The sequence below is a fragment of the Ahaetulla prasina genome, chromosome 1, assembly GCF_028640845.1.
Source record: "Ahaetulla prasina isolate Xishuangbanna chromosome 1, ASM2864084v1, whole genome shotgun sequence".
NCBI lineage: Eukaryota > Metazoa > Chordata > Lepidosauria > Squamata > Colubridae > Ahaetulla > Ahaetulla prasina.
The window spans coordinates 308007696-308034494 of record NC_080539.1 but is presented as its reverse complement, the minus strand read 5'-3'; the positions used below and the strand labels follow the sequence as shown (position 1 = coordinate 308034494).

The 26799-nt window shown below is 36.7% G+C and overlaps 1 protein-coding gene across 1 annotated transcript in view; it reads left to right on the top strand.

The window, feature by feature from the left end:
- The window catches only part of RYR3 (ryanodine receptor 3), a 343388-nt gene that overhangs the window by 312474 nt on the left and 4115 nt on the right, over positions 1 to 26799 (top strand). Inside the window, exons 89-98 of the mRNA XM_058162131.1 lie at positions 203 to 371; positions 953 to 1039; positions 2327 to 2524; positions 7437 to 7567; positions 10086 to 10128; positions 10472 to 10599; positions 12170 to 12230; positions 13891 to 14037; positions 23936 to 24070; positions 25851 to 26007. Of these exons, the coding sequence (XP_058018114.1) occupies positions 203 to 371; positions 953 to 1039; positions 2327 to 2524; positions 7437 to 7567; positions 10086 to 10128; positions 10472 to 10599; positions 12170 to 12230; positions 13891 to 14037; positions 23936 to 24070; positions 25851 to 26007 (1256 nt within the window). The remainder of the gene's footprint in view (positions 1 to 202; positions 372 to 952; positions 1040 to 2326; positions 2525 to 7436; positions 7568 to 10085; positions 10129 to 10471; positions 10600 to 12169; positions 12231 to 13890; positions 14038 to 23935; positions 24071 to 25850; positions 26008 to 26799) is intronic.

Sequence of the window (26799 nt, the reverse complement as noted above, 5' to 3'; positions counted from 1 at the left end):
TACATGCATTCATTAACATTTGTATATAAAATGTTTTTTGGGAAATTACAGAAATTGATATATGTATATTGAAAAATGCACATCTTCAAATTCATCTGTCTTAAATGTTTACCTTTTAATTAACTTTGTACGATGGCTGACTTTCTATGGTTTATATCAGGGCATTGTAAAAATCTAATTCATAACATGTCATTTCCTATAGCATGGAGGATGGTGAAAAACACGATAAGATAAAGGATGATGTATACTCTGAATATTTGGAAGTTGAAGAACCTAAGAAAAGAAAACGACATGGACACAAGTTAGAGAAGCCAGAAGCAGTTATGGCTAATTTTTTTAAAGTACTGGAGATCTATCAGACAAAAATTTTGGTATGTTGAATCTCTTTTAAATAATAGCATTTTAAACTTAAAAGGGGTTGTGATGACTCAGCAGTTAAAGACGCTGAGCTGGTCAACTGGAAAGCTGACAGACCAAGTTCAAGACAGGGTAGAGTTCCTGTTACTTGCCCCAGTTCCTGGCAACAGCAGATCAAAAACATGCACATGCGAGTAGATAAATAGATCCTGCTTTAGTGAGAAGGTAGCAGCATTACATGTACCTTGGCATATAGTCATGCTGGCCACTCGACCACTGAAGTGTTTTTAGACAATGCTGGCTAAGAAACAGAGGGGAGCACTGCCCCCAGTTTTGGACATGAATGGACAGGGGAACCTTTACCTTTATTTTAAACTTAAAATAACAACTGGGCTCTGTGTGGCCTTTTGTAAGAGAGATTGAAAAGGGAAAGGAATATTTGACATGAAATATAATTAATGTTAATATAATCAGTTTAATTGAAACAAAGTTATTATGATTTGCAGTTTGAAAAATTATACAGATTTCCTTATCATAACATTTTAGGTCTGAATCTTCTTTATGAACTAATTACATTATTATTATTTTTCTCCAGCACTATTTGGCAAGAAATTTCTACAATTTAAGATTTCTTGCACTTTTTGTTGCCTTTGCCATCAATTTTATTCTGCTCTTTTACAAGGTAATGTAAATATATCTATTCTATGCATATGATATTTACAACATTGAAAGTCTTAGCTAATTATTACTATAAATTAGACAATGAAAGTGAATACTAGTATTATAGCTCAAATAGTGTTATATTCCAAACACATTGATGCATAAATAGTTCCATCTATTTGCAAAGAGTTGGGCTCCAGGACAAAGGTGGATTTCCAATATTCTTACCACTGGCTCGCTGCACATGCACACTCACTTCACGCATTCCCACACCTTCTGTGCATGCGCCCAGCCTCGAAAAGGTGCCTAAATAGGATGTCATAGAGCTGGGGCGGGTGGGCAGGCCCACCTGTGATCTCCGCTACCAGTCCACCTGACCCAGTACGAACCGGTTGAATACCACCTCTGCTCCAGGAGAAGCAGAAGAGCAATTGGTTATACTTTCTTAAATTGTTTCTTCTCTCGGCAACCTCCAGCATCAATTTATAAGCTGCTCTGAAATATCCTTCAAGGGGCTTAGGAAGTCATTCTGGGGACTGCAAAGGACAGAGAAGATAGAAACATTTTTCCCTTCCTTTCCACCAAATCTATAGAATCTATTTCCATATTCATCAATAGAATAGACTAGAATTGAATAGAATAGATTTTTTTATTGGCCAAGTGTGATTGGACACACAAGGAATTTGTCTTGGTGCATATGCTCTCAGTGTACATAAAAGAAAAGATACCTTCATCAAGGTACAACATTTACAACACAATTGATGGTGAATATATCAATATAAATCATAAGAATTGCCAGCAACAAAATTACAGTCATACTTTATAATTATTATTATAATAACTTATTATTAGTAATAAGTTACTAATTCAATTAAATCGCAAAGAGGTGAAAAATCTTAGTTGCTTATTTTTACATTATTACTGGTTTCTATTCTAGTATTTTATACCTCAATAATAATGTTTTACAATTTAAAGTCTTCCGTGTGCTTCATACATACTATCTTTGCTATAGGACTTACAGTCTGGTAGAACAGGACGATTCTATTGTTACCTTTGGTTGTTTTCTTTAAGACAATTATACTATTTTATATTTTCATCCACTAATTAATACAAAAATATAGTATGCTTGCAATAAGAAGACTCATAGCAAGCCATTTGAATTGCTATCACACTAATCCACTGATTATATATTTGAACAATTTACACTGTGCTTAAAATAGTATCTTACATATTTTTGTGGCTTTGAGAGGCATTATTTAGGAATTTGTTTTATACCCATAAGAAGAATGTGTGTATGTGTGAATGACAGGTGACAGAAGAACCATTTGAAGAAATGGAAGAAGATTCTGATTTATGGCAATCTTTAGATGAAGATGAGGATGAAGAAGGAATGGTGTTCTTTGTCTTACAAGAGAGCACGGGTTACATGGCACCGACACTTAGGGCACTCGCTATTATTCATACCATTATTTCTTTCCTATGTGTAATTGGATACTATTGTTTGAAGGTTAGTCCTTTCCTTTATCTTGACATAACCATTCATACAAATTGCTTTCTTGTCATATTACTATTATATAAAGAGACAAATATTTCCTCATTTTTCCATCAAGTCACTTGGCTACTATGTATTTATTAGTTGGACAATATTAGAAAATTTGGAAAAACTATATTTCCCGGCATGCCAGAGGGTTTCAGGAGGCTATGTGTTGATCTGGTCCAGTGAAAAGAGCTGATTTTTTGGCTTAACCTTTTCTTTTTGGAAGTCTGAGAATAAGGATGGGAAAAGATTCTGAGAGATAAACTTTTCCCACCCCTCCCTTAAAACCATCCCAGAGACCCCCAACCTCAGAAACCATGAAATGATTTCCAAAATTGAAGAACAATGAGGATCATAAAGAAAATTAAAAGACAGAACAAAAGACCAACTCAGCAAAATCACAAATGCAAGATGTATTGAAGCATGGATAGATTCTGTATCTTAAATAATGGTAGCATGTCAGACAATTGTAGGCAACAGCTTAAACTAAAGTAGCAATAACTAAGTTCAAACAGCTATCAGAACCCAAACATAAACTAGAAGATACGATCAAAAAACAAACCAGAACTCAAGACAATGAACATGTCCAGAAATGCCAATCAGATTAGATTTAAGTTATATCCTGTTATTAAAGCAAGAGTCATCTGGAACAGGATGGTTTTTATATTGCTTCCTGCCCAGATGCAGCCAATACTAAAAAAAAATGTATATTGAAGAAGGAAATTTAAAGACAATGTGCAAATCCCTGTACAAAGCACTAATTTGTCATACAAGCAAAGTTTTGCTTAAGATTTTACAAGGAAAGTTAGTGCCATATTTGTAGAGAAAAAATCCTAATGAATAGGTAGAAAAGACAGGAGACATGAGATCAGACTACTAGTATAAGGTCCTTCAAAAGTTATGTGCTCCTTCACAGAGGTTTTTAAGAAGAAATTAGACAGCCATTTCTCTGCAATGGTATAGGGTCTTCTGCTTGAGCAATGGTTGGACTAAAAGACCTCTAAGGTCCCTTCCAACTCTGTTATTCTGTAATTCTAGAACAAGAGAATCTGAGAAAGGGATTTATCAGAATAGTGAAAGTTACAGACTTTTCCTGGTAGTATGCAGCTATTTACTTATATTCATTTATTACTGGAAAAAATCTATGTGGTTAGTAAGAGCTGACACTTGTTTGATGACACATAATGAATATTGATTAATATAGCCAGTAATTTCACCAATGGCAACTTTGGGCAATGAATGAATTAAAAAAAACAGTAAAAAGTACAAAATAATACAATACAAACATAATGGGATCTGAAGACAATCTAACCGAATTGATATAATAATGGTCATAATATCAATAAGAAAAGTACATTGACAGATTCACCCAAGCTATGATAGGTTTTCACCTATCATAGCTTGGGATAGAAAAAATTACGGATTTGGAGATGGTTATTAAAAGTACCATGGATTGCAAATAGCAATGATAAATCTAAAGGCTGAAGCAAATAAAATGGACTGCTTCCTTTGAATGATTATTAGCAAGCAGAAATTCGCATAGCTGGGTACATGATTCAAATGAATGATGAATTTCAAAAAAGCCTGTGCTTGGGAAGTAAAAGTAAACAAAGACAATAGATCAGGTGGATGAATAAGATCAAAGAAATAACTAGAGCAATTAAATCACTTGCTGCATGACTACAGCCCTACCTGAGCTGCTGGAGGTGCTTGCCGGGGTGGCGGTTGAGATTCCCAGACTTTTGGTCATGGGGGATTTCAACTTGCCATCGGCAGGCTTGTCATCAACGGCAGTCCAGGAGTTCCAGGCTTCCATGACAGCCTTGGACCTGATTCAAGTAACTGATGGCCCTACACACATTGGGGGAGGCACACTGGATTTGATTTATATCTCTGGACAGTGGTTTAATGATCTGGAATTAGGAGATTTAGTGACAGAACCTGTGTCATGGTCAGATCATTTTCTCCTTCATCTGGACTTTCGGACCGCCGCTCACCACCGCAGGGAGACGGAGCCAATGCGTTGGTTCCGTCCCAGGCGCCTGATGGACCCCGAGAGGTTCCGGACGGAGCTTGGGCCGTTCCCTGAGGATCTTGCCCACGGCATGGCTGAAGAACTAGTTGCGGCCTGTGAACAGGCCGTGACTGGGGCTTTGGACCATGTCGTGCCTTTGCGGCCTCTGACCCAGCGTAGATCTCAGTTTGCTCCTTGGTTCTCTGAGGAGCTGAGAGAGATGAAACACCGGAGAAGACGCCTAGAGAGTACCTGGAGGTCTAGCCGTTCCGAGGCTGACCGGACACTAGTTAGGTCTTTTTCTAAGACCTACCTAGTGGCATTGAGTGAGGCGAAACGTTCTTACGTTTCCACCCTCATTGCATCGGCAGATAACCGCCTGGCCACCCTGTTTCGGGTGACCCGCTCTCTCCTTCATCAGGAGGGGCGGGATGACCCCTTGCAGGGACGTGCTGAAGAGTTTAACGGTTATCTATACGATAAAATCGTTCAGCTTCGGGAGGGTTTAGACCAAAATTGCGATGATCCAAGTGGGATGATGGAGACGCGTCTTGTTGAGGTTGTTTGGGATGAGTTTGATTCTGTGGCTCTTGAGGACGTGGACAGGTTACTGGGGAGGTTACATGCAACTACATGTTTACTGGATCCGTGTCCCTCCTGGTTGGTGCTGGCCACACAGGAGGTGACACGAGGCTGGCTCCGGGGAATTATAAATGCTTCTTTGCTGGAAGGGGTTTTCCCCACTGCCTTGAAAGAGGTGGTGGTGAGACCCCCTCCTCAAGAAGCCTTCCCTGGATCCAGCTATTTTGGGAAATTATCGTCCAGTCTCCAACCTTCGCTTTGTGGCAAAGGTTGTAGAGAGTGTGGTTGCATGGCAGCTTCCCCGGTACCTGGATGAAGCTGTCTATCTAGACCCGTTCCAGTCCGGCTTCCGGCCCAGACATAGCACGGAGACAGCTTTGGTCGCGTTGGTGGATGACCTCTGGAGGGCCAGGGATAGAGATTGTTCCTCTGCCCTGGTCCTATTAGATCTCTCAGCAGCTTTTGATACCATCGACCATGGTATCTTGCTGCACCGGTTGGAGAGTTTGGGAGTGGGAGGCACCGTTTATCGGTGGTTCTCCTCCTATCTCTCTGACCGGTCGCAGACGGTGTTGACAGGGGGGCAGAGATCGACCGTGAGGCGCCTTACTTGTGGGGTGCCTCAGGGGTTGATTCTCTCACCTCTCCTGTTCAACATCTATATGAAGCCGCTGGGCGAGGTCATCAGTGGCTTTGGGGTGAGTTACCATCTGTACGCTGATGACACGCAGCTGTACTTTTCCACCCCGGGCCACCCCAACGAAGCTGTTGAAGTGCTGTCCCGGTGCTTGGAAGCCGTACGGGTCTGGATGGGGAGAAACAGGCTCAAGCTCAATCCCTCCAAGATGGAGTGGCTGTGGATACCGGCACCCTGGTACAGTCAGCTGCAACCGTGGCTGACTGTTGGGGGCGAGTCATTGGCCCCAATGGAAAGGGTGGGCAACTTGGGTGTTCTCCTGGATGGACAGCTGTCGTTTGAAGATCATCTGGTGGCCGTCTCCAGGAGAGCCTTTTACCAAGTGCACTTGGTCCGCCAGTTGCACCCATTCCTTGACCGGGATGCCTTATGCACGGTCACTCACGCTCTTGTCACCTCTCATTTGGATTATTGCAGTGCTCTCTACATGGCGCTACCCTTGAAGTGCACCCGGAGGCTTCAGCTAGTTCAGAATGCAGCTGCGCAGTAATAGAGGGAGCCACACGTTGCTCCCATGTAACACCACTCCTGCGCAGCCTGCACTGGCTTCCTGTGGTCTTTCGGGTGCGCTTTAAGGGCCTTCTCAGGGTGCCATCCACCAAGCAATGTCAGCTGGCGGCCCCCAGGGGAAGGGCCTTCTCTGTTGGAGCTCCCACTCTTTGGAATGAACTTCCCCCTGGTTTGCGCCAATTGCCTGACCTTCGGACCTTTCGCCATGAGCTGAAAACGCATTTATTTATTCAAGCGGGACTGGCTTAAAAGTTTACTAAATAATTTTAATTGCGTTATTTATGAATTTTAAGGGTTTTAAATTGATTGTTTTAAATTTCGGCCATTTATGGAATATGCTTGTTTTAAGTTTTGTTTTAATTTGTATATTGTATTGTTTTATAATTTGGCTGTACACCGCCCTGAGTCCTTCGGGAGAAGGGTGGTATAAAAATCTAATAAAATAAAATAAATAAAATAAATAAATAGAGTGTTCTTAGAAAAGTTACAGATCCTGGGAACAATGTGAAGTATTCTATATATAATCAGAAAGCACAGGCCTGATTTGATGATATCTTAATAACATACATAGAACTTAAATGCATAGATTTCAGTTAACATTAAAGATTGTATAGAACTGAAAAAAGTATCCAAGTCTGTACTCGCACTTCATCTTATGTATTCTTATTTAATCGTACAATTCATGCTAAATAAAAGATCCTTCTTCTGTTATTTTATTATGTTGCAAACAGGATTAGATCCAAATATGCTTATTAATAATTTATAACCTATTGATCAATAGATACATTGCACTAATCCTGAACCCAATTCAATTTCTAGATCAAATAGCACTTATTATTTATATAATATTGATTATTATCAGATGGTTGCACATATAGTCATTTAAAATTGTAAGTCATTTGTAAATAACAATATCATATTTGTTATAATAATTCATTTTATCCATAATTTTTACATTATTTAAAGTGAAACTCAGTTATTCTATAAATGTCCAGTCAGCTCCAAGACATTGTAAAATATTTACCTTTATTTCAAAATTTTGAGATCACTAAAATACTTCAAAATATCTTTCCCTAAAGGTTCCCTTGGTTGTATTCAAACGTGAAAAAGACATTGCTAGGAAGCTAGAATTTGATGGTCTATATATTACTGAACAACCATCTGAAGATGATATTAAAGGGCAGTGGGATCGTTTAGTCATAAACACTCCGTAAGTGCCATGTTGTATATTGAATTCCAATAGGATTTTGGGTCTTACTTTGACAACATAATTCTGTATAGGTAAAATTATGACATTTTATGTATGATACAAATCACGATTTGTATGGGCCATCTTTCTATATAGTTCATGTAAACAAAATTTGTGTGTAGCAGCATTGGATATGGCAAGTTGCTTAAGAGAATCCTGCTTTCCAGAGACCAGAGGCTATCACTTATCTGATATAATGCAAGATAACTTTATATGTTCATTAGCTGCAACAATGATATCTCTCTCTTTTTTTTTTGCATTTATATCCCGCCCTTCTCTGAAGACTCAGGGCGACTTACACTGTGTTAAGCAATAGTCTTCATCCATTTGTATATTATATACAAAGTCAGCTTATTGCCCCCAACAATCTGGGTCCTCATTTTACCTACCTTATAAAGGATGGAAGGCTGAGTCAACTTTGGGCCTGGTGGGACTTGAACCTGCAGTAATTGCAAGCAGCTGTGTTAATAACAGACTGTCTTAGCAGTCTGGGCCACCAGAGGCCCCTATATTCTTCTATATTGTGTTTTGGTAGTCATTGTTATTATCCTTAGTTGTCAGTCAGGAAGCAAGAATGGGAAATGTGCTCTTTTATTGTTGCCTACATGGAAAATATTTAATGATGCTCCTTATTATCTCTTCACCTCAATGACTGACAACATAAGCAATCCAGATGAGATGGAGGGGCCATAAAGATTGAAATAAATAAACAGATATTATTATTATATTATTCTACACATTATTCCAATGTAATATTTTCTTAAGCAGACAACTTACTCCCCTCTTTGTGAGGGCTTAGTCTGACAAGATCTGATCCAAATGCTGGATTGTTAGTAATAATGCATAGATATACGCCTTTTTTGCTGCTCAAAAGTTTAAGGGGGCCTAACCACTTATGGCACACAGGCGGGAGAAAAGGAGAAATAATTGAATATTGCTTGTATATTACTTCCATATTACACCTGAACATTGTTGGATTTCTTTTTAATGGCCTTTTGATTATTGTGATAAATATACTTAATAGAAAGTTGTAACTTTGAATCGCTGCCTCAGAGTCTTTAGTGTTTTCAAAGAGAAGTTTTATATGCTTCTTGTTTTGTAAAATTTGAGGTGAGAAGGACCCCAAAAGTGCTTTTTTTCAAAAGGCAACTTGACTTTCCGGTTTATCTTTGAAGATGTTTCATTTCTCATCCAAGAAACTTTTTCAGCTCTGGCTGGATGGTGAAAACAGAAGGATTTATACTCCTTGCAGACAGCTGGTCATTTGCATTCTTGTCGAGAGTCATTGAGGCCACCTGGAGGTTTATCTGTGTCATCAGGTTCACCTGAGTAGTGTAAATGGGTGTCGAGCCTTTTTGGAACTCTTGTAAGGCCTACATTGTAGACTGGAGATAGATGATGTTGTATCCCTCCCCCTTCTGTTGAGAGCCAGCAGTTCAATTTTGACAGATTCAATTTTCAACAGTTGAAAATTAAACAGTTGAAAAGTAAATGTTTTACTTTTAATACTAAATGCTTGTTTTCTATAAGGATGTTTTTATAAACAACTAGTAACCCTGTTTCGATAAAATCTTATGAATAATGAGAAAACCATCAAAGAACAAAAAACAATCTTAATTTATTGTAAATTTTATTTCTTCAGAAACATATAAGTATATAATCAACTATCAATTTAAAGTATAAGAATTTTTAGACATATATTCTTTTATAGACCAGTTTCTATTTCTTTAGATACATAGATAAATAATTGGAGATACCAATTATTATTTAATTATTATCCAATACCCCCATCCAATCAGAGCACAGCCAAGCTCCCACCCAATCAGTTCAAACCCCCACTAGCAGTTAAAAGGAAGAAACAGCTGCGATCACACATTGCTCCCAGAAGCACGAAGCTGAAGCCTGAAGATGACGAATGAGACTTCGTCGAAACGTCGCCAAGACACTTCCAATTTTACACGGGAGAAAACCCGAACAACCAAAGACCTATATACAAACACCCGTGAAAACCTCAGTATATATATATATATATATATATATATATATATATGTTTTATATATATATAAAATATATATATATATATATATATATATATATATATATATATATATAAAGGGTTTGTGACAATAGAGTGAGGAAATAATAAAAAAATAATAATGGGGAAAATATAGGAGGCACAGAAAGGAAACTGTTCCTATGATGCCATCATTCTCTTGAGCTTTTTTATCCTGTCTGATATTCTATGAAAGAAACTTTATTCTATAGTTCATGCGAACATAATATCGGCGCAATGTGAACTAAAATGATAAAGCACCAAGGCAATTAAAATACTTTTAGTGAGGATGGGGTTGTGGATTTTCTTCTTCGGTATTTTATGTGTGTGCATAGGAGAAGTGTTATTACTGGGTCATCTTTTATTGGGGTTTTGTTTGTTTGTTTGTTTAATTTAATTTGGATAATTATTTTGTCTTTGTACAGATCTTTTCCTAATAATTATTGGGACAAGTTTGTGAAACGTAAGGTAGGTTCCTTAAAAATAATTCTTCCAAAATAAAAATATTAAATAAAAGGTAGTAACCCATGTTTGATCATAATAAGCACATATTGGATTAGTCCAAGATGTTTCTATAGAACATTAGGAACATACATGCTCCAAAAACTATCTGCAACACTCCTCTCAATGGTCATTTGTTTATTTTTAGGATTTTGTTACGTTTGATTGCTCTCACTGGGGCAATTTCCCCCCACTTTCAATCTACCCCGCTTTTGTGTGAGGAAGCAGCCTTTGAAAGAGCATCGACTTTTAAATGCAAATTTTTTAAAAAACATCAATTAAAACATGATATTTTATTTTTTTCTTGAAGGTAATCAACAAGTACGGCGATTTATATGGAGCAGAGCGCATTGCAGAACTCTTAGGTCTGGACAAAAGCACTCTGGATTTTAGTCCAGTGGAACATACTGAACCAGATGAAGCCTCTTTTGTTTCATGGTACACTATTGTTTGCTTTTGCATTTAATAAACTGAAATGTATTAAAATAATACAACTGATTTTTTTAATTTTATTTGTTTCATTTTTATGTTTGTGGTTATGCATGGACAGCCCTGTGATGGAAAGCCAAAGTCTTAGCAATCCAATCCTATGCATAGACAGCATGTGTTTGTGCATTATAATGATGATCCGGAGAGTTTTGTGCTGTCACAAATTATGTTATTATTCAGTTCATGGATCTCAGCAACCTAATAAGAACAGAATATAAATAGCAATACTGTTATGGCTGTTATAGTTTTGAGGTTCATTAATTATTTGGACACGGATATCTATTTTTAATATAGTCTGTTTTAAGAGAGGGAATGTTTTAACTACGCTTTTATGAATTTCATAAAAACATAGTGTTAAAATGAGATAATTATTGGCGATCTACAACTATACTTAATCAATCAATTGCTTATTTCATGGGCTAATATGCTTAACTTTAATTATTTTTTAAAAATGCTAGATTATTGGGCATCTTTGTTTTGAGTTTGTAGTGTAACACAATAAGTTATAACTGTCATTTTTTCTAATAGAGAAATCACTTATAGATTGCACAATATAATGGAGCTTAAACATTTTGCCTCTGGATTGTTGCTTGGGAGCATATCATATACATCAGTGACAAATTATCTTTATCCAATTTCTTTTGACCAAAGTTGCTTTGAGAAAGATTAGAAAGATGTAGTCTAGATGGGAGTGTAATATTACCTGGAAAGCAGAGAACTGGCCTGATTCATTACGTTATTACAAAATTGTCACATATGAATGGAAGCACAGATATTTTTGTTTTGTCCTTTTTTTTTTGATTATATATACACTGGAACTGAAGTACTTATGCCTACCATTTATAATATTGTAAGTTAAAGAAATCAATCATCTTAAACAATAGCATGTAACTGGCACATAAGATACCTGATTTCTTCTTTTAGCTTCGTTACTTTGACATACAGTTTTGGTTGGGAGGAAGTACAAGAGAATACACCCATTAGGCACAAGTTGCACTGCAGGCAGTAGCTTCTTTGTATTCCTGTCAGGAAAACACATGCCGTTTCCCCTCCTCCTCAGTTTTCTATTTTTCTCCTTTCCATAAGCATTCCAACTCCCCTCAGAATAAGACTTCATTGGCTTGTTTTAGAAATTTCTCCTCTGAGATTGTTTATTTTGTATTACTGAAGATTTTGTATTACTCAAATTCTGATGATTCCTTTAAGTCCGCGGATACTTTCCTATTATACTGAATGATGTTTCCTTGACTACATAAAGGACCAGATCGAGGAGAGCTGAAACTTCTGTTAGTATATATGTTACATTGTTCAAATATAATCTTATCATTCATTTAAAAGTCATTTCATTGCTGAAATGTTTGTTTTCAAAAATATATCCAATAAAGCTCCACAAAATTCTGAAACGTTTTATAGTGGACACACTATCAAGAAGAAAGCCTAACAAATGGGGAAAAATACATTATAATTAGTGGATGAATCAATATCTTGATTAATTTCAAATTATTTTGTATATTACTAGGTTAAGTTCTATTGATGCAAAATATCAAATCTGGAAGCTTGGTGTAGTTTTCACTGATAATGTAAGTTAACAGTACTTTTATTTTTTTTAAAAAAAAAATCCTTTCCTTCATTATTATTTCTTAAAGGAAACAAGCCTTGTGCTCATGCATTCTCTCTTACAATATGTACAACTTTAATATGAACTTAATTCTACAAGCATAAATACGCAAATGATAGATGTCATCCTTATAAATTCTATGTAACTTTTTGAACATCTGTTTTAAAATGAATAATGGGAAAAAGAGGGAAGTGAAGAAAATATACAAAATCAATTAAGTAAGAGGAGAAATGCAATTATACTGTTAATATGATATCAGTTAAGGAAATGGTTTTTTTGAGATGAGGATAGAAGTTCTATTTTCAGTATGGCAACAAAGCCAGAATTAAAAGGTAGGATGATAGTATATTGATAATAATATTTCAGCAATAGTCAAATCATAAATAACCTAAAATGAGCAAGTTACTGATTCGTTCCAATAGCCAACCTATTTCAGTTTTACAAAATTGTTTAATATTTTGTATGTGTTAAATTGGTTGTATTTCATATTCTGCAACATTATATACCATAATGATTTAGCTAAGATGTGCTTCTGCATAATTGTTTTCTTGCCTGTAATACCCTGTGGTCTTAACAAGCAGCCTTGAATACTTTTTAAAATTATCAAATCAAATTTAGGATTAGCAATTATATGTAATTTTCACATTCTATTTTCCATTTACCTTGATGTATAAATGAAGACTGTGCTCTGACCAAGGCTTCCCCAGAGCATGAAACTCCTTGTCCCGACAAAAAAATCTTCCATTAATTTCCTGTGAATGCTCAGGCTTGGAGAGCTGATAAGCTGATATCTGCAGAAGTTGGCCAGGAGTCTTGGAGAGTTACAAACCAATTAGCAAACTAATTGTCTCCTGCAAACTCCACTCCCATTTCGCTCTTCTTTTATTTCTTCTGGGAGGGGCCATTCAATGTCTGGCCTTACTCCCAAATTGAACCCTGTTCTTTAGTTGTTCCCTTCATCTGGCAATTATACACATGCGCACATTGGGAGCAGGCTCTAGTTGTTCATCTGCCTCACTGATGTCTGACTCTGAAGACAGCTGATAGCTGGCATACGGCTGTGGCCCCCTCTCTGCCTCCGACACAGAGCCCTCATCAGAGCATTCCCAGATTCCAGGACTGGCTCATATTCCTCCCCAACCTCCTCACTGTCCAAATCTGTTGCCAGCTCCGCTGGCGGGCCACAGCAGACTGCAAAAACAAAATACATGAAAGGTGAAGGGATATGGCAAGAGGACATGTCCATAAACATCAAGGTTCCTCCTCATCTGGAAAGGCCTTACGGCTAGATCCTATTGTGAGAAAAGAGAATTAGCTCATGTAGTCACTTCTATTTGCACAAAGCACTCTATAACTATGTGCATACCTTAAGAAGAATGTAATGCACACTTATCTCTTCCACAATAGTCTTGTGTCTTTGGTTAATTGCTTATGTAACAGTTACCAAACCTACTATTAGTATTAATATAATCTAGAAGGATTCAATTTTTTGGTCATTGAGGCATAAGCCCCTTTGTAGCATTTTAATACTATAGCACAAAAGAGTTTTATAAATGAAATGTAATGATAAGAAATAGTATAATGCAATGAGATGGTTTTCTGACATTTAACATTTTCTTTAGTCTTTTTTGTATTTAGCTTGGTATACAACCATGTCCATTCTTGGCCACTACAACAACTTCTTCTTCGCTGCTCATTTGCTCGATATAGCTATGGGTTTTAAGACTTTACGTACCATTCTGTCATCTGTAACTCACAATGGCAAACAGGTTAGTTACTGATAATGTAATTCATGTCTTATTGTACAATTGTTACTAAAATTGAAATATCGTTTAAATGGCTGTAACTAAGAATGCTTTCAAAAGTGTTAAAGTGTGATGAATGTAAAGTGTGATGAAAATTTATAATGCCATAATTTAAAAGTACATAGTGATCAAATGATTGAGGAATATTAACAAATCACCAGCTACTTATGAATCTATATCCCTAGCTTATATTATTTAAAAAAGCAAATGGGAAAAATCTAAATTCTGAATTCTACTTTTTTTTAACGAATTACAAAAAGGTAGCATATCAGCAAAAATCTTGAATGCTAACTTGTTCATAATACGTTATATGTGCTATATAGCTTAACTTTGGAGAAAAGAGGCATTGTTTTTTTTTCTTTAAAATTATAATATTAGTAAAACACAAAAATATTTACCATATGTTAATATAAAACAGACACACATTTTGATTGATTATATAATAGCTAAATTAAGGAGTTTTCTCCACTATATATAAAAATTTCGCCTATTTAGAAATGTCTGCATTATAATTCTAATGTTTTCAGAGTTATCTTCTAGATGGAGGATCATGTTCAATCATATAGCAGATGTAAATAAAATTTATAACTATAAATCCCAGCCCTGCCTGCCTATTGTAAACATTTTCTTAGCAAGATATTGATGCTTTTATAAATTTGTAAGAATTGTATATTTTGTTGCTAAACTTTTGAATGTTCAAATTATTGCAATATTTATCACAGTTCAAATCATCAGCCTACTACCTAAAATTTTCAATATCTTGTTAAATTCAAAAATAACTTCCACAACTGAAATCCCACTCTTCTTGTTGCTTCAATCGTGTTTGTATGATTGTTTATCAAAAAGGAAACTTTTATATCCAATGAAATGTGGTTTGGCAAACTGTACTTTTAATTATTTAACGCAACAATCATAATCTGTTAAGAAACTTTATTTTTCTGTCTCCTTGAAGGAGCACAATATTATTAATTTTATATACTTTTCCGCCCATTTTTCGATACAGTACACTTTGTCGAAGGAGCAGTATTTAAATCTATTTCTACTGCAATTTATTGTCTCTCAATAGTTCTTAAGCACTGAAACCATTTCAATACAGGGAGTCCTTGACTTAAAACAGTTCATTGAGTGACTGTTTGAAGTTGCAACAGCATTGGAAAAAGTGACTCATGACCTTTTTTCACACCTATGATCATTGTAGCATCCCCATGGTCACGTGCTCAAAAATTCAGACCTTTCACAACTGACTCATATTTATGAGGGTTGCAGTATCCCAGGGTGATCTCCTTTTGTGAACTTCTGACAAGCAAAGTCAATGGGGAAGCCAAATATACTTAACAATCCTGTTACTCATTTAATAGCTGCAGTGATTCACTTAACCACTATGGCAAGAAAGCTCGTAAAATTGGGCAAAGTTCACTTAACTTGCTTAGCAACAGAAATTTGGGGCTCAATTGTGGTCATAAATTGAAGACTAACTGTATTTATTTAACTATTTGGTATGTATATGGATGTGGTGGCTCAGTGGCTAAGACGCTGAGCTTGTCGATCGAAAGGTTGGCAGTTCAGTGGTTCAAATCCGTAGTGCCGCATAACAGGGTGATCTCCCGTTACTTGTCCCAGCTTCTGCCAACCTAGCAGTTCGAAAGCATGTAAAAAATGCAAGTAGAAAAATAGGGACCACCTTTGGTGGGAAGGTAACAGCGTTCCGTGCACCTTTGGCATTTAGTCATGCCGGCCACATCACTACGGAGATGTCTTTGGACAGCGCTGGCTCTTCAGCTTTGAAACAGAGATGAGCACTACCCCCTAGAGTCGGGAACAACTAGCACATATGTGTGAGGGGAACCTTTACCTATGTAATGACTATTTTTGATTATACCAACTCCACAGAGCCAGGAAAGGCCTCTGCCTTCAGTTCTTTTGGGCCTGGACTAAGGTTTGAAGGTCCCAATTTTGGGTGTGCTCCTTTCTTCTTTTTTTCTCAGTGGGCAGTTCACAAAATGAAAAAATGCAAAATATTTCCAGACTATTTTGAAATATCAGTTTTAGAAATGTTAAAACTTGAAGTTACCAAGCTAAAAGGCTCAGGCAACATAAAAAGAAAAAGGAAGCACAAAGCTAAAGTAAAGAAAAAGGGCTTTATTTTTATTGGAATTTATCTACTATATCATTTGTGGTCTATCCTTTTCTTTAGTTATTATATTCAATTCTCCTTCCTTTTTTTAAAAAAACAGAACTTGCATTAGTGGGTTTTAAAATTCTGCACTGTACTTTATTTTGTATTGAATGTACTTGCCCCATCCCAAGTGCTACTGTCTTGCCTCATTATAATGGAGGAAGGAGTCCTGGGTGAATGAAGAATGATAGAGTATGGCAAGTATACTGATTTCCAGTAGGGTCACCAAAAGTAAGAAGGTCATCCCAGCTGCCATCTATATTGGACAGCAGAAACATGGTGGAAGTGATGGAATGCCTACTGAAATATTTATTTATTTATTTATTTATTTATTTACATTTATATCCCGCCCTTTTCCGAAGACTCAGGGCGGCTTACAGTGTATAAGGCAATAGTCTCATTCTATTTGTATATTTACAAAGTCAACTTATTGCCCCCCCAACAATCTGGGTCCTCATTTTACCTACCTTATAAAGGATGGAAGGCTGAGTCAACCTTGGGCCGGGCTTGAACCTGCAGTAATTGCAGGCTACTGTGTTCTAATAACAGGCTCCTTACAGCCTGAGCTATCCACGGCCCATGGCAAGCAACAGAAATATGGCAAGGAACAGAAGATAAATCAGTCAAGTTTCCAAGTGACTAGGCCAACAAATTTGTAGAAATACATACTGGCCAGCTGATTGGAAGAGGTCTATCTATATTCCAATACAAAAAAAAAAGAGACTTAATAGAGCGTGCAAACTATCATACACTACCCTTAATTTCACAGGCCAGCAAAATAATTCTTAGGATCATTCAATGCAGATTAGAGCCCTAGATGAAAAAAGAGATATCTGATGTTCAGAGTGGCTCTACAAAACAAGGAACACAATGCATGTTGAATAATTGAAAAAGCCAACAAATGCCAAGAAGAATTTAGTATATGGTCTACAGTAAAGCCTTCATATCAAACGCATCAAGTTGTGGAATGTGCTCTGAGACATGGGAATCCCACAATGTCTCATTGTTCTCATGGGAAATTTATATACAGACCAGGAAACCACAGTACAGACACAAAAAGGGTGGTTCCAAGGTGGCAAAGAAGTGCAACAAAGCTGAATACTCTTCCTATATTTCTTCAACTTATATGCTGAATATTTTATAAAGGGAAGTTGGATTGGAAGAAGATGAGTGTGGTTTTAAAATTGGAGGAAGAAGCATTAATGACCTGCACAATCTAGTGACAGTATCCTGACAGGCAAAAATGCAAAAGTCAAAGAGCCTAATGAAGACATATGGCTAAATTCAAGTATAAAGAAGACCAAATTATTGAGAACAGCTAGAATAACCAGCCTTAGAACTGACAATGGAAATATCAAAATGGTGGATACCTTCTGCCTTTTAGGGCCAACCATCAACAGTAAATGAACTAGCGGTTAAGAAATATGCCAGACTAGCACTCAGTAGAGCAGCCATGAAGTCCTTGGAAAAGATATTCAAATGCCATGATGGGCCTGCACCTACAAAGATCAGAATCATGCAATCCAAGGTATTCCCTCTGATACTCCATGGAAGCAAAAATGGAACTTAAAGAATGCTTTGAAATTCCTGAGAATATTGTGGACCCCAAGAAAACAAACTGATGGAACACTGAATAGATCAACTCAAGAGTTCCTACTGAAGGAACAAATAGTGAGGCTTTATTTATCTTTTTCATACACATTATGCAAAGACCAGAAAAAGGCTCTAATTCTGAGAAAGGAAAGAGGACAACCATCAGTGAAGGGGAGGGACACGATTATAGAAGCAGTGAGTGCAGTATTGGAAGATAAAGTATCTTTTCTATAATAGAAAAGGTTAGGAATAGATCACCTTGGAGTAAATCTATCTACTCCTAGTGTCAAAAACAATTTCATGACAGATAATCAGTCAATCAATTGTGCCTGGCCCCTGCCCCTATAAGTTATTTTAACCTGTTGGTTTTTGGCTGCAATAAAGCATACTTACTGTACATATTAATTACAATTTTACCAAATGAAAGAAGCAATAATAAGGGAATGAGATGACACTGCACTATTTTATTTAGTATAGGCAGTTTAAAAGAGTTATTCCTGCTCAAATGTTATCTATGATCTCCTATTAAGCCAAGAAGATGTAGGTGAGGTTTTCCAGAATTAAACTGCAGATTTTTCAATGTAGCATGGAGTAGTAGTGATGGGGTATATGTATTGCCCTGACATCTGCTTGGTGATTAATTCTGCTAAACATGATCCTCCAGGAAAGATTTACAAGAGCCTTCTTAATCACCAAGAAGCTAGCATAGTTACCATGACAAAATCTTGTTAAGTTTCCTTATCCTACTTTCTTGATTGAATAACTTGTTTAGTATATTGTGAGAATGCTGTAGGTATAATGCGTCTTGATTTTAGCAAAACATTTGAAAAAGGACATTATGACTTTCTGATTAGCAAGATAGTTTTGTGTAGGCTGCATAGCGTGACAATTAACAGGATAAGTAGCTGGCTTGAAGCTGACACTGAAAGTTCATCAGACTAATACTCATCATCCTAGAATTAGATATTGAGTGGAGTATTCAGGTCTGGATCTTCAACATTTAATGACTTGGAGGCAATCAGAGGGAACAGGAAGAGCTGTTACCTGAGGAGTTCAAAAACCAGGAAGAGAGAAGAATAAATAAAGAAGCAGTGTCTTTTGAAAGATTACATGCTGAGTTGTGGGTTTGCAAAGATCATGTTTTGAAGAGCTGCTGATGGCAAAGAGTGACGGACATGAGAGCTGATGAATAGCAAATGGGTGTCTCATTCCTTTTTGAATTTAATGTAAAACTGCCTGGTTTTAGGAAGCAAGTTTCTCAGTAAGCCAATGTATAAAGTGTCCTGGGAGTTATACAAAGATAGATGGGAACTCATCAAATTTGCAGATGACACCAAGCTAGCAGGAATAGCTAACACTCCAGAAGATAGGCTCAAGATACAGAAGGATCCTGACAGACTTGAACATTGGGCGCTATCTAACAAAATGAAATTCAACAGTGAAAAAAGTAAGGTTCTACATTTAGGCAAAAAACCCAAAATGCACAGGTACCGTATATGTGGTACCTTGCTCAATAGTAGTAACTGTGAGAGGGATCTTGGAGTCCAAGAGGACAACCATTTAGATATGAGCCAACAGTGTGCAGCAGCTGCCAAAAAAGCCAACACAGTTCTGGGCTGCATAAGCAGAGGGATAGAATCAAGATCACGTGAAATATTAATACCACTTTATAATGCCTTGGTAAGGCCACACTTGGAATATTGCAATCAATTTTGGTCGCCACGATGTAAAAAAAGATGTTGAGACTCCAGAAAGAGTGCAGAGAAGAGCAACAAAGATGATTAGGGGACTGGAGGCTAAAACATATGAAGAACGGTTGCAGGAACTCGGTATGTCTAGTTTAATGAAAAGAAGGACTAGGGGAGACATGATAGCAGTGTTCCAATATCTCAGGGGTTGCCATAAAGAAGAGGAAGTCAAACTATTCTCCAAAGCACCTGAGGGTAGAACAAGAAGCAATGGGTGGAAACTAATCAAGGAGAGAAGCAACCTAGAACTAAGGAGAAATTTCCTGACAGTTAGAACAATTAATGAGTGGAACAACTTGCCTACAGAAGTTGTAAATGCTTCAACACTGGAAATTTTTAAGAAAATGTTGGATAGCCATTTGTCTGAAATGGTGTAGGGTTTCCTGCCTGGGCAGGGAGTTGGACTAGAAGACCTCCAAGGTCCCTTCCAACTCTGTTGTAATGATGATGATGATTGAGGGGATAAAAATGTTTTATAGAGTGAAGAGTTAATAACTGGGTTCATAAAAGTAAGCCCAAGTAAAGAACAAGTAAAGAACAAAAAATCTTCCTACTTAAAGTGCCCCAAGAAGGAAAAAAAATGAATACAGGCAGGTTGGTTGCCTTCCTCCCTTAAGACAAGTTAAAATGTATTTTCAGTAAATGCAAACTAGTTGAAGAAAAAGATAAAGGACTTGGGCTGTGAATGGACATACTTCAGTTGATGAGAAAGCCAGCCAGCCATAGGACCAGGTGCAGTAGATGAGGGTACACAGAAATACACAGAATTGCTTAAGGTGCTTGGTGGATGAGAGGTCTGAAGGAGCATTCTCATCAATTCTTCTGGTCCAATTAAGAATAACCCATTTCCCTCTCAAATATGTTCAGCTGCTATACTCAGTATTTAAATTATTCAAAGTAAGGAAATTTGATAACAAGTAACAGCTCTCGGCAATGAATGAGTATAGGGCAAGTGAATATTTCAACCAAAATCCTGCAATTCATTTTCATCTGGTGCTGACTTGGTAGGTGAATAAAAATGCCATATCCGATCTAAATATATGACTGTGCAACCCACCGTAATAATAGCAGGGATGCCAGGCCTGCTGGCAGGATGCGTCACCTGCTGGCCACACCCACCCTGTTTTAGCAAAGGGGGGAAAAGTTATGATACATCACGTGACGACATGAGTTTGACACCCCTGATAATAGTAATAATAATATCCCATGACATCCTGAATGCAAGGATATTAACTGGATATATACCCGGGTCAAGAATTGCCCTCACAGTGTTCACTGGTGGTACTTCCTTACATTGTCCTGTGTGGGATTGTGTGCGACGCCAAAAAGGACCAGAATCAGTCCTGAGTCTTGTACTCAAAATTTAATGACTCATGATGATAATGGAGGGAATTTTTATTAAATTTGAAGATGATACAAAATTGGGTGGGATATCTAATATCATAATAGGTAGCAATAAATTTGAAATTCTAGATGGGGTGGAAAAATGGTCTGTAAGTAATAGAATGAAATTTAACAGAGATAGCTGAAATACTTCACTTAGTAAACAAAAATGAAATATACGTTACCTAACTTGATAAAAGTATTTTTAAAGAAGACCTTGGAATAGTAGCTGATTGTAAGCTGAATATGATAGCAGTGTGATGCTGCTGAAAAAAGAAGGTGAATGCAAATACAAATTATAATTGAATGTTATAAAAGAAATTCAAAAGAGAAAAAGCAGTTTGGCAGTGGAACTACATAGCAAAATTGGCTTCTTTTTATCGAAAATGTTCAGTGGAGCCATTTGCATGGATTGCTTTTCTTTTACTTCTTACCTGCACTAAGGAGAGGATTGGAGTCTATGGTTTAAACCAGGGGTCTCCAATCTTGGCAACCTTAAGCCTGGAGGACTTCAACTCCCAGAATTCCCCAGCCAGCAAAGCTGGGAGTTCTGGGAGTTGAAGTCCTCCAGGCTTAAAGTTGCTAAGGTTGGAGACCCCTGGTTTAAACAGTGATCCCCAACCTTTTTGGGACCAGGGACCAGTTTTGTGAAAGACAATTTTTCCATGGATTAGGGGAGGATAGTTTCAATTTTGCTCCCTTACCCACCGTTCACCTCCAGATGTGAGGCCCCGTTCCTAACAGGTTCTGATCTGTGACCTGGAGGTTGGGGACCTTTCAACTATGAATGTAGGATGCAGAGAGAAAGTTGAACAAATGTGAGTGACAAATTCCTGGTGGGATAATTAAAAGGATTAAAAATAGAAATAAAATTTAATAAATATAAAGTTCCATATGAAATGAAATCCCCTGGTATAAAATGAGGGCTATCTGGCTTAATAATAGCATTTATTTTAATTTCATTTAAACCCTCCTTCCCCCACAATAAATATTGTGTTCATAAAGGAGAATTCAAAGAAAGTGGAACAGGATGACAAAAATGATCAGGATGCATGTATTATGGAGAGAATCTGAAAGAATTAGAGATGTTTAACCTTTGGAATACATATTGTGCAGAAAATGGAACTGGTAACTTCAAGTTACAGGAAGACAAATTCAGTTTGAAATAATTACTCATAAAGAGGATAGACTCTTCTTCATTGTATGTATTCAGATGGTTGCTGGGGATGCTTTAATTTGGATTTTCACAGAGCAAGGAATTGAATTGCCTAAATTCCCTCCCCTCCTCCAGTTTTATGATTTTGTTATTCCGCATTATAGAGAAAAGAAAGCCCCATCAAGATACTTTCATTTGACAGCTCTGGTTAGAAGTGCAGTAGTGCTTTGATCCTTTAACAAAATTAGCCTATCATTCCATTTTGTGGTTAAAATAGGCAAAGCCTGGAAATTGAATAATGCTGTAGCAGAGGTCAGTGCTGAATTATCTGCTTTTCCAGTAAATAACTAGAGGTATACTCCTGGAACATCCAATATGCAGAAATTCCTTCATGTGAAATCATTATTCAGTTAACCTAAGAGGGTATATATAAATTGATCAAAACAATGACACAATCCTCAACCACAGGGGATCAGACAGATAGAATATTACTTGGGATCCCTCATAAATGTGTTTTTGTACTAATCCATTGTATATCATTTTGCATTATTCACAAGTTGACTTTAATTCAGGTAAGAATCTACCTAGTCTTGTTTGTTCAGAAAAATCTATTTGCCCTTTCTACTTAAAAAGCATCTCTTTATAATGTGACCTCTGAGGTAAAGGCCAGGGTAGCACCCTAAAACTATGTGTTCTTTTTTTTCCTTCTTAAAATCTCACAAATCCAATTGACAAAGCATATAAATGTGTTCAGTCAAGCATGGCTACTGCTTCTCTCTATACTGTACAGCATTTGAAGATTGAAGAGGAAGGCCAATTGTTCCATGCATTGCTACGTGGATAGATTATTAAATCTGGTGAACCAACGCGCTACATAAGAGCCATTCTTTTCCACAGAAGAGCTACGGAAATACTTCTTTGCTATATAAACTAGGTTTCTGCGTTGGCATAGTAATAAGTAGTCCCCAACATTGTAAAACAACAGAACTGTCTGTTCTACTAAAATATGTTCTGTGTGCTAAAGGATTACAAATACATTTCAGAATCAAATACTTGCAAACTCATTTATTTAGATTATTTGTACAAAGCATTCAAAAGAGTTGCTGTATAATCATAGGCAACAGCTTGGAGCAACATCTGAAGCAGCTGTAGAACCATTACTAGACACAGTTGCTTGAATGATTCAGACAGGTGCTTTTCTCATGCTCCTGGGCATTATAAAGCAAGTTTTTCAAGTGGTTTGCAAATGAATGCTTCAACGCTAGCTGCGATTTAACAGGAGTAACCTGAAATTAACAAACAATCAACTCAATGGATTTTCCCTCCACTTATTTAATGAAGAATATTTTGCAATGTTTTACATATCCTTTGCATATGTGTTGCTAGGTTTCTGGAAATAACTATTCCTTAGTCCTAGGGCATCTAAATACTGAAGTTTATGGACATCTTGTGATATTTTCAATGAATGGTTTAGTTGGCTCTGGTTTGCCCCTTTCAAGCAGGAGTTTATGAAAGCCTAAGTATGGTTGTTGCATAGAGAAATACAATGGAATAGTGGTCTGCTATATATGAACATTTGAAAGACAGTTAAGAAGCAGTTGGAAAAGCTTAAAAATACAGCCTAATGCACCAGTGTAAATTCAAATCTTGATTGGCTTAATATATTTTGAATGGTATAATATTCAAAATGCTCCAGCCCCACAGTGGAAGCAAGTATCTTTCATATTGTGGGCAAGATTTCACTTCTTAATTGTTGTTTCTTCTCTACATACCATTCACCATTTATTTTGTATTGCTATATTATAGCTCGTCTTAACTGTTGGACTCTTGGCTGTGGTGGTATATCTTTACACGGTTGTTGCATTTAATTTCTTCCGGAAATTTTATAACAAGAGTGAGGATGAGGATGAGCCAGACATGAAATGTGACGATATGATGACTGTAAGTACTAGAACAACTATGTGAATGTGAAGATTAGTGCCATTAGCAAGAGAACAAAAGGCAGGCCTCAATAAAAATTGTGTATTGGAATTATAATCCTTGATACTACAACATTTCAATTAATCAGAATCTAATATATTTGTTAACTGAAGACAGCTACAGTATACACTATACAAGTAACATTTTTAAGTATCTAAACTTAATGCTTTCTTGAAGCCCATTCTTTGAAAACCTGTTTATTCTTGATTTTTGCTATGGCCCTTAGCATTCACTGTGTCTCCTGGGGACATCCTTTGGGATATTTTAGCTCTTCTATATAAACTAAACAGTAAACACAACCAGATGGGGTTTATTCTACTTTATTGTAAGGCTATATTAATAGACTCTTACAAGTCTGAAATACAGATCTCCTGCAGCCACTTTTAACAGTCTGATGCATTAGAGCAGATCCTTTTTAAGTTTCTTTCCTGATCCATTAAGCAGTTGCAGACTTCTCCTTTTTTTTAATCTGATCATTCCCTGGGCAGCATCTCTTTCCCTCATTCCTCAGGGTCATCTCCATGTACCATTAGAGTAGGTTCTTTCCTTCGAACAGCCCAATGGCAACCAGGAAAGGTACATTCCAGACCTCTGTGTGTGTGAGTGAGTGTTATTTTTGACCTATGTATCTAAAGGACTTAGGTTAGACTTGGTCAAAACAGTTTGAAGAATGTTTTCATTCATATCTGTAGTGGCCTCTCCTCTCTGGGTCTAAGAGTTAAATATAATATACTTTGACATCAGAACATCTTAAATCTCAGACTGCTTTGAGTGGTACATAGTTCACCAACAGTTTAAAATTTTATGTTTCATTTTATTATTTCTTCAATAAATTTGTAGTTACCTTACAAAATATTTTTTCAGCTATGAATATAAGATGCATATATAGCTATGCGAGTGAGATAGGGTGGGAAGTTACCCATGGGATAAGAAAGGCACAGTATGAAAGGCTATAGAAGACTGGGAACTACACATATATCTTTATCACACAAAAGTTTGTGTTGGCATGCATGCACAGGAGTGTCTCCTCAGACTCAACTGGTAATTGATAATATCCTCAGGACCAGAAATATGTAAGAAAACCAAAATTGCCTTCATCTATTTTTCCAGAAAAAAAAGAATGAAATTAATTAAAAATAAATGTAAATACAATATACTTTCTCAATTAAAAGCAGGATATTAAAACATCATGTGGCAAAAGGTAGCAAGAAAGCAATTTGGATTTACTATAGGAAATAAACAAAACAATGTTCTGTTGCAGTATTTTGAAATTTTAGCCGAACCACTTGAATTTTTCATATGCAAGCTGCATTGAAATAATTGCGTGCAGTTGTAAGCTAATGATACTGATCTTAGCATTTCTGTAACGTATTTTAAATGTTGTGAGATCTATCCAGGGGTGAAATCCAGCAGGTTCTGGAAAACTGGTAGCGGAAATTTTGAGTAGTTCAGAGAACCAGCAAATACCACCTCTGGCTGGCCCCAGAGTGGGGTGGGAATGGAGATTTTGCAATATCCTTCCCGCAGGAATAGGGAGGGAATGGGGATTTTGCAGTATATTTCCCCTGCCATGCCCACCAAGCCACGCCCACAGAACCGGTAGTAAAAAAAATTGAATTTCACCACTGGATCTATCCCAACTTCTAATGTATGATATAAAAGTAATGGCCTTTTTAAAATCTCTTTTAATTCAAGGTGGTTTGATTATTTTCCATAAACTGTAAAAAATTCTGTCTTTTAGTGTTACCTGTTCCATATGTATGTCGGGGTACGAGCAGGTGGAGGTATTGGAGATGAAATTGAAGACCCTGCAGGAGACCCTTATGAAATATATCGAATTGTTTTTGATATCACATTTTTCTTCTTTGTCATTGTTATCCTACTGGCCATCATTCAAGGTTTGTTATTGTTAAGATTCCTATGGTTTACTAATGCTTGTACTGCAAGCCATATATACAGAATTTATCGCCCTTTTTAAAAAATCATACACATTTCTTATCACAGCATCTCCTGGCTACAATTTTCAGACTTTTAACTATATACTGTGTAAGGTACTTCCTTTTATCAGACTTTAATCTTTCTGCATTTAGGCTGAACTGGTAAACTCAAATTCTAACATAGGAAAAGTAAATTAATAATTTTCTTTACAAACATTGCCATGCCAAAAATAGATTTATGTACCTCTACAGAACTGTTGTTGTTTAATTTTCCTTCTAAGCTATCATCCCTTCTGGGCGGTGGGGGAGAATTGCTCACACTCCTGCTAATAATTTTACTTTATACAATATTCAATGAGTGGTTACACTTCATTTTGAGTAAGGGCATTGCTATAGTAATGTAAGAAAGATCTATCTTCAATCTTCAATTATGGTTTTAGTATATGATTTCATATGTTCTTTTCAACTGATCAATACAATATTTGTTTGAGAGATTCATTTTCAGGAATACATCATGCTGCTGGCCGCTGAGAAAAAAATGACTGAAACTTATAGATGATGAATCTCAAACAAGATGGTTTTTTAAAACAATAGCTAATGATATAATACCTTCTATAAATTGAATTGAATTTCCAGTGGCTACGTAAATAACTTCCATGAAGTTTTTTTTTGACAACAGTTCAGACAAGGTTCACTACAGCCTTCTTTGGGAGGTTTGACTTCCCAATCTTTCCTGTAGCTCTAGGATTTTTA